This window comes from Melanostigma gelatinosum (genome assembly GCF_949748355.1).
Source record: "Melanostigma gelatinosum genome assembly, chromosome: 4".
Classification (NCBI taxonomy): domain Eukaryota; kingdom Metazoa; phylum Chordata; class Actinopteri; order Perciformes; family Zoarcidae; genus Melanostigma; species Melanostigma gelatinosum.
Genome location: NC_136637.1, coordinates 24930539 through 24945692, shown reverse-complemented (window position 1 = coordinate 24945692; position 15154 = coordinate 24930539). Strand labels below are relative to the sequence as shown.

Genomic DNA, 15154 nt, shown 5'->3' with positions numbered 1-15154 from the left:
AAATTATAAAATAGCTATAACATAGTGATTCTGTTTAGGCCAGCAGAGAAGGCCTTGCAGGCCCTGACGGCCCACCACTGGTATCCTCAACAATGTGGGAAAAATATGATTGTGTTTCTTTCAGTTCCTCTGAAGAGTGTGGAGGTGGAGCTGGAGGTGAGGGACCATGTAGCGACAGTGGTCTCCACTCTGAGCTACGAGAACGAGGAAGACAAACCAATAGAGGCTGTTTTTGTCTTCCCTCTGCCTGGAGATGCTGCCGTCTGTCATTTCAGTGCTAAGACTGGACAGACAGAGATTGTAGCTGAGGTGAAGGAGAAACAGGAGGTGAGCTGGTCAGCAAAGACTCAACTCACAGTGGAGCTTTAAAATACAGTTAATGTTACTCACATGACCCGTCTGTACTCCAGGCTCGTGACGAGTACGATGGCGTTCTGAGCTCCGGTCAGCAGGCCTACCTGTTGGAGGAGAGTGAGGAGAGTCCAGATGTATTCTCTCTATGTGTGGGCAGTCTGCCTCCAGGAGAGAGCGCCTCCATCAGGCTGGAGTACGTCACTGAGCTGGCTGTGCAGGCCGATGACGGGCTGAGGTTTTGTCTGCCTGCCGTGCTCAACCCTCGCTACCAACCTCAGGGTAGGAAAAACCAGCCAACACTTTTTGCACACCACTCTTGACCAATGTCCAATACACTGGAGGCAGAACACATCATCTCACAACTCCTCTCACAGGCAGACACCAAACCATCTTGGCTTCTGAGGAGGAAATCAATATTGATATAATGGTTAACTTTATACTGGTTGATATTCCTTTTATTTATACAAATTCAAATGCCCTGCAGAGTTTTCTTGGATTTACATTTTGTGTTTCTTACCAAAACAAATTGAGTGTATCCTTGCGATCTTCTCTGGTCATCCAGAACTTCCTAACGTGTCCGATCTTGTTTACAGCTAGTGAAGCTGGCAGTGTGCAGGTGACCTCTGTTCCAGCCTCTCTGGTGCCCTACAATCTGTCTTTCTCTGCCCGACTCTCCTCTCCTCGTCCAGTCTCTAAAGTAGAGTCCAACTGTCCCCTGGACCGTCTCCAGTACCTCAACACAGAGCAAACCCGGGCCACGGTAGGTAGAGTGCTAATGATGATTGTTCCTCACCACTGAGAACAACATGCGTCATTTGATTCATATTTCCGAGTATGTTTTGTGAACTGCAGGTCAAGCTGGCTGCAGGATACAAGTTTGACAGAGATGTTGAGCTGCTGATTTATTGAACTGATGAATAGAATGGCAGGAGATTTAGTACACTGATCCAACAAGATGATCTTACCTCTGCACTTTGATTTTCTCCTCAGGATGCTCCTCCAAACAGCCACCCAAAGCCCCCTTTCAGCAGTTGGTCTCCCTCCAGAAGGGGTCTGGCTGCTGGGTGCTGGATTCAGCTCTGGCTGCTGCACTGGGAAAGACCAGCGGGGAGGTGGAAAAGGCCAAGCCTGCATCGGTGGGTTATTGTCAAACATAATCATGTAAATTAATAATGGGACTTATTTGTCTTGTGATTACGTTGTTAGGAAATAAGATTTTCCCTTTGTGCCATCTCTTCTTTGTTCTCTTTGATTTTGTTTTCCCTCCCGGCCCCGTTCCGTTTTCTGTTCTTTGATTTGGTGAATTAGGTCAACGAGGAAGTGTGGGCCACCATTCTGGCTGTAATCTGGCTCCATGGTTTTGAGATGGATGCTCAGGAAGAATGGGAGCTTCTCGCTATGAAGGCTGTGTCATGGCTCCGTGCTCAGAATGGTAATAAACATTATACTATGTTTGAATCTTTTTAGTAAACTAGGTGTGCTGGTTACAACCAGCTGTTTGACTACATTCAGTCTGCTGATGACATGTTTTGTGTTTTGTTTTTTCCTGCAGCATGCGTGACAAAGTGTGTGGAAGCAGGAAATGCTCTGCTTGGTTCCAACGTGCAGAGAGATGCTCTGGGACTCTGAGGTTTTCTGAGGCCTTGCATGTCAATTTGTGGCTAAAACAAGTGAAAATAAAACTTGGAGCTTTAAACAAAATGAGCATTAGTGGCTGATTTTGAGACTTCAAACAGTAAAAACTGTGTGTCACCAGGCTCACATGCACTTTAGCCAACACTGACCATGAGCTGTCAGCATATTTCTGGCCACATTGTACTGATTTAATTAAATAACTGCCTGCTTTACAGTAACTATGATGTTTTTTGAACTAACTTTTTGTAATGTTTACGGACGGTTAATCCTAAATTACTGCTGAGACCCGGGGAGATTTTAGCCTCAAGATGATCCTTGCACTTCTTCTTGCCCTCTGTACGTAAAATATATTTTTTTAAATTCAGGTTGTGATGTGCGCATTAGTTTAACTGTTCAAATTGCTTGGTATTTGGGTGTAGATTGGAAAATGCATTTGTGGTTACCGAAAATTGTGCAGAAATCACCGTAGACATTTGCAATTCTTATTTTCCATCGTTAGATCATGTAATACACATTTATGACCATTTTGAGACTAATTTCACTCCATAAAGAGTCACAGCTGAAGGCATTGACACATTTCACTGCTGTGCAAAAGACAGAGACAGAACAAGGTGAAAATGCACAGGCCTGTCAACAGCGCTGTACAAACCTCAGTGTTGATACGACAGTAAAATATAACAACTCACCAGGCTGATTGGTTGACCTTCTGCCAGCTTTGCAGCTAGCATGACTGTAGACTCTTTTACTCTTCCGTTAACGCAGATGTCTAGTCATTCTGAAATACAAATTTGTAGAAACAACAGGGTAATAAACAAAAGGATGATTGACGGGATAATTCTGACTTGATGTTGAAGGTTTAGCAGTTGAGACACCAGACTGTGCAGCTTCTAATAGACCAGAGTCAACAAGCAAGTTACTTACTGTGAGATGTAAAACTGGACAATAACAGCAGTTATGAGATGTACACTGATCCGTTTATTAAACCTCCAACCACAAATCCCTACCTGCCTCAAACACAGACCTCTCTACAAACACAAAGCTCTCTACCAGAGCTTCATGTCTTCATAAAGGTCAGATTCTAGGTTCAGTCGCTACGGGACAACATAGTAATTACACACACAAATAAGAAACCCTGTTGTCTCTAGTTTAATTGAAGTCTTGTTTTGATGATATGCGAGATTGTCATCTGGGAGGCCAGTAGATGACTGTTACTGTGGAATAATTCAGTTGCTACGAAGTTTCCTGACCTTTTCTGATCAAATTTGTGTCTGAACACGAGGGACATGTGAGATATTAGCAAAGGGTGAGAGGTAGCACAAAGAAGCAAACCCAACCTGCGTTCAAACTGCTGAGGGTGTTATTTTTCTCTGGACTGACCGTTTGTCCCGTCTTGATGACCACCTTTGACACATTTTGCAACTGCCTCACATATATGGCACCAACTGTGCTCCATTACAATTTCCAAAATGGAGGAAATTGTTTGGTCAGGGTGACAGACAGAAAAAAGAAATAATGGGAAGTACAAGAAGAGCGAGAGCAGAGGAAGAGTACATTTGTTACCTGTGAATCTTGGCACAGGGGTGCTTTTGTGATAAGACGCGAAGGAGGAAGCGATGGTGCCGCTGGCAAAAAGCCTGCATTATGGGTTATTTTCCCATCTCGCTCAATCTACTCCCGGCTCCATCTGAACCCCACTGAGGCAGGCAGTCAATTGCAACAGCCCCATTTGATGCAACCAACAAATGAATGTGATTGCGCTCCCATGCCTGTGCTTTCCCTGCCTTGTGACCAAGCAGTCTGCTGCCTGTCATTACAGCAGACACTGTATGACACCACACTTAGAGGTGTAATGTCACTTGGGAGTCACCTTGTTGGATAATTAGGGACAATTTGGGCACATGAGAAAGCTGAGAAGTAGGTTTTAACAACTCAACTTAAAAATCAATCAATTAATAGTGAATGAAAAAGAAAAGCATTTTTTTGTCTCTTCCTGAACTCTTTCAGTAGCTGTTGAAATTGGATTAAAAAAAAAAAAATTCTTACATGGAAGATGTGAAGCTGCTGGACCATCTCCTGCAGGAGTCATATAGTTTAGAGACTGTATGTATAAATACAGAATTTGACACAAATGACACAAAATTGTGGAGGCAATTAGGTTCACCAAGATACAAGATTAAAAATGTATTTAAATCACCAAAACCTTCTTCCAAGATGTATTCATGGCACAGGTGTTGAGGTCATCCAGATCTACAAATACTTGTGTTCAATAAGACGGACGTGGTGGAAATACAGAGGTGATTGTGCAGCATCTCCATTGTAAACTCAGTTATTTTTGAGTAAAAACAGCAAGAACTGACGAATTTCTGTCCAAACAAGATCAAGAAAAACTAGTTAATTCGTTAATCTTCCGAAGGCTAGACTATTGTAATTGTGGCTTCACTGATAGTTTAAAAAAAAAAAACATAATTTTTTGATAAACTGTCCATCTGTCACAATTTATGTTTTGGTTTAGTTATTTATTCTGTTTTATTTAGATGTTCCCTCTTGCACTTTATTTCCTGCCTTTGTCTGTCCCCTATGATGGTCTGCCCTTCCCCTAATTATACACTGCTGCGTTCAATCACCTGCTCCTCCTCAGTCTGCTTCCCTTCACTTTCTGCCCCGTCTGTTCCTCCCCTGTAATTGTCTGCGCCGCCCTTAATTGAAACCTACTGTGTCTAATCACCTGCACCTTCCCTGTGTATTTAAAGCCTGTGTGTTCCTTGGCTTTGGTGTTACCGTCTCCCTGGTACGTTTTGTGTCTGCGGCCCTCTGCTGTGTTCCCTGTTTTTTGGATGTTTTATTTTCATGGACTTTTGATTCACAAGTTTTTGTGTTGAATACTTTTTTGTTCCCATTAAAATCCACATTTATCCTACCCTCTGTTTCCCTCGTCTCCCTGCATTTGGGGCCAGCCCTTTCATTTTCTGCAAAAACCTTACACCATCAAGACTGTGAATGTTACAGGAGTGCAATACTAAATCTGCGTACTCTTTTGTGCCGTGTGTACTAATCATTGACAGGTACATATCAAATTCATGTGTACTAATACATCTTAAATTGCCAGCTCTCAGGAAAGTCGACATTTTTCTCTCTGCTGGGTCAGCTCCATGCAAAGAACTGCAATAAGCTTAGAGGGTGTTTTGTTTTGCCACCTGATCTTTTTAGAGCACTTTTCTTTCCAGTTGTGTCTTCGATCTTATTTTGTTCAGCTGCTTCAAGTCAGTTTGTGTCCATGTCTGCTTTCTTCCTTGTGCCACCTAAAGCCATAATAGTTTAAAGGGAACCAACATAGCCACCTGGGGACTTACACCCCGGGAAATATAAACTTAACGACCCTAATATATTGTTTAGAATGTATTAAGGGCACACAGATTACTGATATTTGGACAGACACGTTTTGTAAAATGAACATATTTATTAAAAGGATTCAATGAAAATCATAAAAAGGTCCAAAACATGCAAAGCAAAAGCAAAACAAATAAGAGGCAAAACAAGCAGACAAAACAGGCAAAATGGAGGCAGCAAAACAGCAGCAGGTGAACCTACAAATGATAAATGGAGATTAAAAGGGCACACCATGCTGCAAAATAATACAAGTTAAGATTGTGATTACATTACCACCCCAAACAGGGTAAGTAGTCAGCCGGCAACAAGAGGCGGAATGTGTGTGAAACTCCCCCCAGGACAGAGGCCAGGACCACAGGTGCCTTATAAATGCTGGCACTAATTGGGGGGGAGGAGCATAGCCTGAGGGCTGCGTTCACAACACACGTCCTTCTCTGAGGAGCGTTCGCACTACAAGTCCAAGCCAGGACATTTTGTTCTCCCACTGGTAAAGGCTGGCTCAGATGTTTTTCTCATATAAAATGTTCCCAACTGTTTCCTGTGTTAAAAGATTGATGCTAAATGAATTATCCAGGAGGTGATATACAACACGACTGGAAATAAATAAATACAACGTCAGATTGAAATATAAACCAAGTGATAATTCATGTTTTTCTTTAGGTATACAGGATTTATCATTTCGGGCAAAACACATCTCAATATTTTTTCATCAACAAAGCACAGAAGACGTCAGCGGCAGGTGGACTCGTGCAGTCGCAGACACAGCACTTGGAGGAAGTGTTATTAGCAACCTGTTGCTGCCATTCAAACGCAAGCAGCAGGGCGACCCGACAACCCGCAGACTGTGAAGTAAAACAGAGAAAGGATTTTCATGTGAACTCATGGAAAGCCTCCAAAAAATAGATATTATTTAGCTCAATTTAAAAATACAGAAAATTGCAGCTCTCATGAAAATAGAGACTTTTGGATACATTTCATAGAAGCACAATGTCGAGCAATCATGCGTAATTATAAGAATGAATACGTGCGTATTTTGCCAACAGTTTATTTTCGTTAAACAAAAGAGTGCCCTTAAGCTGCTTTTTTTTGGGGGGGGGGGGGGGGGGGTGTTGCTGGATGCGACAGATGCGTACAGCCACCGCGGTGGGTTTGAGTTTGAAGTGACACGCAGAATGAAGCTCGCCCGCCTCCGCTGAGTGGAGACAGAACAAGTTGCGCTGATCGCAGCCTCGACAGGAATATTGAGGAGAGCCGTTGCCCGTTCAATGGCATTTACATCCGGGCTGATTACACGCCGCTCTGCTTTACTGATCATAAAATACCCAGAGTGAAGGCGAGTAGTTGCGTGAGAGAAGAGCAAACCTGAGGTGAGGAACTGAGCAAGATTTTAACCAGTCAAGGTCATTAACAAACGTTATTGGCTTATAAGAATGTGGGACATTTTTCATGTTAAGATTTTTATTCCAGGACGTTCACTGTCCCCATAGTCACACCCAAAAGTGCATGGGGGCTGTAAACTACAAAGATGCATCTGTTACAAGTCAGAGAAATGTGTTGGTTGAATTGATTTCTCACCAAACTAAATGTATCAAGACATTTTTAGCACCTGAAGTTTAATTTAAAAAATGCTGGTAAAAATGAATGATCTACTATCGATCCTCTCCCTCAGATTTCATGTCCACCATGTCAGCCAATGGGAGCTCAGAAACAGGTTGCAGGTCAGAGGTCAGACCAAGCAACAGCACCTGCAGCCAGAAGGAACTGTCTATCACCGCCTCCGCCATCTCCATGACTGTGGGCATCTTCTCCAACAGCCTCGCCCTCTTCATCCTCGTCAAATCCTACAACCGCATCCGGATCAAGTCCAAGGCGTCCTTCCTGCTGTTTGCCAGCAGCCTGGTGTTCACCGACCTGCTGGGTCACCTCATCAACGGCTCCCTGGTGATCTTCGTCTACGGCTTCCACAAGAAATGGGAGACGTTTGACCCCCACCGCATCATGTGCAGCGTCTTCGGGGCGTGCATGGTGTTCTTTGGCCTGAGCCCCTTGTTCCTGGGGAGCGCCATGGCGGTGGAGCGCTGCATTGGAGTCACCAGGCCCATCTTCCACTCCACAGCGTTAGCATCCCACCACATGAAACGGCTGCTGGGACTCACCTGGCTGCTCGCTGCCCTGGTGGCTGTGCTGCCCGTGCTGCTGTGGAGGCCCTACAAGGTTCAGAGCTCCAAGAGCTGGTGCTTCTTCCATATGGAAGAACCTAAAGACTGGCTGGATGTGCTCCTCCCCCTGCTTTTCTCTATGCTGGGACTGATGGCCCTGCTGCTCTCCATCGTGTGCAATGCAATGACAAGCTGTGCTCTACTGCGGGCCAGACTGCGCCGTAAGCGTCACTGTCGAGGCACGTCCTACCACATAGAGATGATCTGTCAGTTGCTGGGTATCATGTTGGTGTCCTGCGTGTGCTGGGGCCCATTACTGGTAAGAGTGGGCAGGTCGCACATTCCCTACTGCCTGAAGTCCTGAAAATGAGTTGAAACTCTTTGTTTATCCGGACTATTATTTGGATTGATCACAATTCATCGATTATTGGATTTACATTCCCACATACCATCACGTTTCTGATCTTAAAACCGCATCTTAGCCAGTGTGTGTCTGTCATGGATTTTGAACATTGGTAAGTACAAAGTGACTGTCAGAGGCAGTGAAATGGGGTTTTAAATGAGACGGAAACCTTTATTATCTGTGTTGTGTGATGTGTGATGAGAAGATGACTCAAGAAAAGCTTGTTTTGAAGGTTTTCGCACGACTGCTTTTCATTTTCAATCTGTCCCCCCATTTCATTCTTTGATGCTGAAGCTCTCAGCGATTCAATTATGACATCAAAACGCTCGAATTATCTTTTGAAATATTGACTTGCTCTGGTTGAGAAGGACATGCATTTCAAGCCACCTCTCCTGCTCTACAAACATGTTCCCTTCATACTTCTTGTTGCTGCAGCAAAAGTGCGCTGCGCTCTACACCATTAGATCAGAACATGCCACTCACTCCACTACAGTTACAGAGCAACATTTCTCACACATTGTTTAATGGTACCTGTATCTGGCAAGATGACCAAAGAAACGCACTGAAATTTCCTTTGGGTTGTTTAAAAACATGTTATTTTTACGGACCAAAGCAAATATTCAAATCGTTTTTATTCAGTTACTATTTATGAATTAGTTTACAATCAGAATGCAAATGACAGTGTATTGAATCACTGTACATTGGTGGAAGATGCTTTGTGATAGACACTATCAGTTTTGAAAAGATGAGTTGGAAAACATTTACTGTATTACGGACTCTTTTGTGTAACTCTGAATCTCAATTATAAAATATTTGAACATTTGTGCAATAGACAGAGATGCTTTCATACAGTTAGAGGAATAAAATATATATTTCTTAAATTAAGAAACAGGGAGTTATATTAAATGATACAGTTAATTGTATATTGGTCTAGTTATGCAGCTATTCAAGTTGTTTTTTTTGTCACTCTCTTATTCTATGGCCACTCCACCAGATCCGTGTCATCGTGCTGAGCACCAGGGCCAAAGACGAGCCTGCGTCCTTCAGCCTCCTGGTGGTGGTGCGTATGGCCACGTGGAACCAGATCCTGGACCCCTGGGTCTACATCCTGCTGAGGAAGGCTGTTCTGAGGAAGATTTTCACGTTGCTCCACGACTTCTGGGGCCCAAAATCTCACTACCTACAACGCTGGCAGCGCAGCCTGCTCCACAGCTCCATGGAGACCAGCAACTCTGGCTTTGGTCCGACTGACTTCCGCCTCCTCGGTAGATTACCAGACACTGCGATTAAATCCATCACCTGAGCCCGGGTCACGTGTTCTGATACCACAACACCGTGGGAGAAAAACAGGAAGAAGATGTGCAGAACTTTGTTGGAATACACACAATCAAAGTTACTGCACATAAATGACCATTATAAAGTTAGTTGTCATGCTCTCTTTGCAAAATGGTCACCATGTGTTATGTGCTCTATTGTATAATCATGAACTTTTTGCTCTTAAAGTGGCAATCCTTAAGATTTCAGTCCTGATTGATTTGCGTGAAAACAATGGAATTGTGCTCAGAGTTTAGCAGCTTTGTCTTAGTTTAAGAATTGTGTGCATAGTTCCATTTTGAGAGTGTATACAATGGAGAAAAACTGAAGTACAACATGTTTTCCGAGAACGTCGCCACAGACACCCAGTTTATAATGCTGCAAATAGATACATATTGCAGTACGTTCATCAGTGGGCCATAAAGGCTCATTCACCATTGTGTTACCAGTGACTTAACAGACATTTATTTCAATGAAAAGATTGCCACTTTAACTTTCAGCTCTGTTTTACATATCGACGACTCTGAACAAAATCTGTTTAAAATGTTCACAATACGCAGAAAATATTGCAGTTAGGTTGGTTCAGTACCAACATTTTTTTCTTCTTTTTGGAAAAGTGACCATTTTTGTTATTAATGCTGCTGAGATTTCCATTTGGCAGCTCCAGCCTGTGCACTTAACCTCTAAGGAGTTTTACTACAAGTGTTAAATTCTCTTTGTCTTATTTTGTTATTGCTGATACTAGCAGTAGCCACATATGGATTCATGATTACCATCTAATTAATCAGCTTGAATCAGCATGAACACGTGTATAATGCAGAACACAAATGTCTGCAGCAGAATGTACAAAATACTGTAACTGAACGCGTGACCTATTTTGATCCAGTCTACAAAAAGACTGAATGACATACAATGTTTGATTAATTGTAGCATCTATCTGTCCGATATCAGACAGAGCAGGGCCCGTCAGTCGGTCAGTGCTCCGCTTGTGGTAACTTGTAACTTGTAGCATATATCGCTCTCTCGCTCTCTCTCGTGAAATTTTTGTAAAAGTTTTTCTTTGGGCTGAAATGTGTAATAAAGGTGAAAATGGTAAAACTAAGCAAAATAAATGATAAACCTTGAAAATGTTGTTTTGATGGGTGATGGTCTGGGTCATTTGTGTTAGGAGGTAGTCCAGAGTGTGGCACCAAGACAATTGAAGACATTTTCAGAGTTCAATTATAATAATTTATAACTATTAAATGCCAATCAATTATATTAATTATAACGTCATTCATTATCAGTCATGAGAAGGACATATGGACTGATTAATTAATTTGCCAGCTGTTATGTGTTGACAGAGTTCTTGTTAATTACAGTTCTGTTGCTCTGGAGGTTTAGTGTAATTTGATTTGTAGGTGGCACACTGCTCACACGTCTTTGAGAGCCATTCATTATAGTAATTACAGTAAAACAATCACACAGTGGAAACTGAATATTATAGTAGAGCAGTGAACAAATATATTGTGAGGTGGATTATAATAGGCAGACACTAAATTAAAAAACAAATGGTAAAAAATAATAATGAAAAGAATAACATTAGGATTCCACATTAAAATCCACTTCATATTTCATAATTTCAAAACAGAAAAATATGACATGACAAATTGAATTATATCTTTTTACTATTTTACTTATTTAGTTTCCTCCGAGTTTTGAAAAGCATAAAGTAAATGCAAATTGAATTCATCAATTTACAATTATTTTATTCAAAACAAAACCAGCTTGTTGATTATAACTAAACAAAACTGAAAAATCAATTATTAATTCAGATACTCACTTCTGGCTCCATATAAGATGTGTGTTTCTTTGTTTCTTTAGACTTTTCCATATTTACATATCTTCATGAAACCTTTTAATTATTAATGGTCTTAATGGTTTGTGAAAAGGCAAACTTTTGACGTTTTCAGACACCTTTCAAGCCTACTACAGTGGGTGAATGTCTCACGCTCGATGGATGGGCAGAAGCGTTTGTTGATGTAATACATAAACTGTCCTGTAGGTGGCAGCAGGGCGCTCAAATCCTTCCAACTGGTCGGAAACACAGAAGAGGAAGAAGAAGAAGAAAAATCCGTATGGTGTGTCACGTAATCTCTTCCTCATAACCTCCATCTTTCGCCACCGCATGCCTGTGTGGATATTTGACCAGGTTTGTGATGATCCGTGTTGATTTGTGTGTACCGTGCGGTGCGCGTGGTTGTTTGTTGTGTGGTCGGACTGGAGCTGTCGGACCGAGCTGAGCCGTGACACGCTGTGTTCAGTCTGTAGGCCCTGTGTTGTGTTGTCATGTCTGCAGCTGCTAACCACACACACACACACACACACACACACACACATAAACACACGCACACACACACACACGCACACACACACAGCAGACTGACAACTTGGAGCTAGTCTGAGTTATTACTGCACCAGCGTGGTGTCATTTTCACGTCTCTTTAACGTCTGTTTACCTTGTTGACTAAACATATTTTTACTGTATTCTTTAGGAACTGGACTTCTGTCTGATTAGCGGATTAGTTGTTGCAGCAGCTCACAGTCGACAGGGAAAGCAGCAGCATGCTAGTTGTTAAGCTGCTTACACAATCACATGTATTTGTTTTCAACACCCATCTTCAACTTGTTTTATTACGCAGGTGAGAACATGAATCAAGAAAAACTGGCAAAACTTCAAGCCCAGGTCCGGATAGGGGGAAAGGTGAGTTGACAACCAGGAAGTGGTTTGTTGTTTTGATTGGAAAGGTGTCATGTTGGGTCACTTACAACAAGTTCAATAAATTGCGCTTCACCCAAACCTACAAGACATCTTGCAATAAAAAAGTGTTATATATGTGTTGTGCTTTAGTTGCTGTTATTTAAAAGTTTAACAGTTTGTTTTCTAGCATTTATTAAAATTGTTGGATTAGGTATTTTTGGGTGGTGTCATAATACACCTTTTACAAAAAGTCTGCGCTGTACTTTTAGATTGATTTGATGATTACAGCTGAAATGCTAATTATTAAAAACAAAAAGGTAATATGTGAATATATATATTTGAGTTGCTATCAAAGTATGTAGAGGTGAAGCTATTATTTATTATTGTGTTATATTGTAAATCCATCCCTTTGGGGTTTGAACTGATGGTCAAGACTTCATGTTGGGCTCTGTGAAATAGTTATGAGCGTGTTGATAGTGTTCTCTGACATTTATTCAAGAAAAAATAGTTTTAATGTCTGAGTATGTGCTTTACATCTGTCTTTCAGATGTTTATAGCGAACTCGTATCAATTTAAAATATGATATTTGACAAGAAAATAAAACAGCTGGTGGAGTTAACAAACGATAAAGGTTTGCAAAACAGGAGACGTCAACTTGACCAATAAGCGACGACAGGAAGTTGAGATACAAAAGTGCCAAAAATAAATGAAGAAACGGTGACACCGTCACAAAGTTTGTCCACCAGAGACCATTTAAAAATATCAAAGGGATCTTAATTATAACCGTTTGTATTATGTTATGCATTTATGTAATATATGTTTCCATATCTATATCCATATCAGCCTAAAAAAAGCAGTGAATTCTAACAGATGTTGAACAGAATCGCATTGCGACTTGTTTGGTTCATATGTGTATTGAATGGAGAGTTTTGTATAAAATACTACAATTCAACAACCAAGGCTGTGCTGCCCCTCTAGCCTTTTCCTTCTAATGTTCTCACTCTTCTAAGTCAGAGCTCGCTTCAAGTGGCTGTGATTTAGGACTCTTATGTCTGCTTTGGTTTTAGGGATCTGCACGCAGGAAGAAGAAGGTGGTACACAGAACTGCAACAGCTGATGACAAGAAGCTTCAGAGTTCACTTAAGAAGTTGGCTGTCAACAATATTGCTGGAATTGAGGAGGTAAATTTGTGTGGATCTTCTGTAAAAGGAAACCCGGAACATGATCTTACTTTAATGTGATGCATTCTTACCGCATAGACCAGACCGCTCTGTAATTTGCATACTTTTTGTAATTTGCATTTTTTTTTGTACTTGGATACTTGCACTCGGCATAGAGCAACTCCTGAGATCATTGCACCGGAGCATTCGGCCGTAATAAAAAAAAACTGAATGGTCTTTGTCTTCTCAGGTGAACATGATCAAGGATGACGGCACTGTGATCCACTTCAACAACCCCAAAGTTCAGGCCTCTCTGTCCGCCAACACCTTCGCCATCACGGGCCACGCTGAGACCAAGCAGCTGACAGAGATGCTTCCCGGCATCCTCAGTCAGCTGGGAGCAGACAGCCTCAGCAGCCTGCGCAAACTGGCGGAACAGTTCCCTCGGCAAGGTGGGTGTGCCTCGACCTCTGACCTCTTAAAGTCACTGTAAAAGCATCTGAAGCTGACAACACGGATTCCAACTTCACTCCTGGGAAAACTGATTGGTGTGTGTTTACGTATGTGTCATCCCCTTTGCAGCTTCAATATAAAGTACAACTTGCTTGATACCGTGTGATGGAAAATGATGGTCTGAAGCCATTTAAATATACAAATATGTAACGTCAATATTAACTTTTTCTCATGGAGAGGATAGGAGGAGGTGTGGGGGGAGGACTGGTTTGAACACATAAGCAGTCAGTGACCAACTATTAGTTATTGTGGCACCTGTTGGCTCAGATATCATGGAATCCCTCCTCCGTTGCTCATTTGCTCCTCCATAAGCTTTTCCATTTAAGTTGTTTTTTCAGCTACAAGCCCATTCGTTCCTACTGAAGACAAAGTCAATGTTTAAAAACAGGTCACATTTATATAGTTTTGTTTTTAAAAGGGCAAAATACTGTCTTAGGGCACTGTAGTTTTTAAGCAAATTTGACTCAAACTGGAGTCAGTATTGTATTTGTTGGGGACTCTTTTCAGCGGTATATTAATATACATTTGATGCTCCAGTGAGTATTTGCAGCAGCAAATAAAAACTACAAGTCCAATGTTCATGGTAATGAAGCAACATGTCACCCAGAGTAAAAGTGACTCACTGACAACGTCACGGAGGATTAGGTTAAACCAGTCTGTGTCACACGGAAAATATTCTGTCTTTAAGAAAATATTACAATTATTTATATTCATTTGTACATTTTGTCTCAGCTCTCGACAGCAAGGCTCCAAAGGTAGAAGACATTGAGGAAGAGGACGATGATGTTCCAGGTATGGACACACATTTCAACTAATTCTCATAATGCTGAGTCTGTTATTTATTCAAATAAAGAAGATCCACGTTGTGTAAGTGGTATATTGCCTACTGCAATCCTTGAATATACTATTTCAGCTGAGTGCATTTGATATGATTTTGTTCTTCAATTGTAATAATGCACAACGTGTTCTTGTTCTGCAGATCTGGTGGAGAACTTTGATGAAGCGTCAAAGGACGAGGCAAACTGACGCACGGGAAGTTCACCTGCACACAGGCGGGAAGTTCACCTGCACACAGGCGGGACTGCAACGAAGCAAGAAACCTCCTCCAGTGTTTTTAAAGTCTCGTCATCCAGACATATCGGACACTACCCCCTCCCCACCCCCCAACTAACCAGAGACTTTTCTATTTCACAATGGCCCAAGGATGTCCCGAGTCAGACTGGCTTGTGCACTTATAACAAATACAAAAAAATAAAAATACTCCCTTCTGGTAAACGGTCAAATCCCTTCCCCACAGTGTCATGGTCAGGATTACAGTGGTCATTAAAGCTAGTCCTAAGACTTTGTTTATGAAACAAAATAAAGGTGATTAACATTGTTTAAATGGTGCTGTGGTCATTGACAAGATTGTGTAAGTATGCAGTTTTGCATATATATATATATATATATATTTCTATTTCTATTTCTACAGTGTGACAGGTTGTGCATG

The 15154-nt window shown here is 41.7% G+C and overlaps 3 protein-coding genes across 3 annotated transcripts in view; all 3 read left to right on the top strand.

The window, feature by feature from the left end:
• The window catches only part of st6galnac5b (ST6 (alpha-N-acetyl-neuraminyl-2,3-beta-galactosyl-1,3)-N-acetylgalactosaminide alpha-2,6-sialyltransferase 5b), a 41093-nt gene extending 40546 nt beyond the window's left edge, over positions 1 to 547 (top strand). Inside the window, exons 5-6 of the mRNA XM_079267628.1 lie at positions 125 to 327; positions 411 to 547. Of these exons, the coding sequence (XP_079123754.1) occupies positions 125 to 281 (157 nt within the window). The 3' untranslated portion in view covers positions 282 to 327; positions 411 to 547. The remainder of the gene's footprint in view (positions 1 to 124; positions 328 to 410) is intronic.
• A 6512-nt stretch (positions 548 to 7059) lies between these two features.
• ptgfr (prostaglandin F receptor (FP)) lies at positions 7060 to 9241 on the top strand (the record flags this gene model as incomplete). The annotated part of the gene is made up of 2 exons (XM_079267260.1): positions 7060 to 7854; positions 8933 to 9241. 2 exons carry the CDS (start codon positions 7060 to 7062, stop codon positions 9239 to 9241), a joined length of 1104 nt encoding a protein of 367 aa, XP_079123386.1.
• Positions 9242 to 11345: 2104 nt separating this feature from the next.
• btf3l4 (basic transcription factor 3-like 4) lies at positions 11346 to 15043 on the top strand. Its single transcript, XM_079267679.1, has 6 exons — positions 11346 to 11443; positions 11934 to 11995; positions 13060 to 13173; positions 13403 to 13604; positions 14398 to 14457; positions 14645 to 15043. Exons 2-6 carry the CDS (start codon positions 11942 to 11944, stop codon positions 14689 to 14691), a joined length of 477 nt encoding a protein of 158 aa, XP_079123805.1. The 5' UTR covers positions 11346 to 11443; positions 11934 to 11941; the 3' UTR covers positions 14692 to 15043.
• The last annotated feature ends 111 nt before the right edge of the window (positions 15044 to 15154 follow it).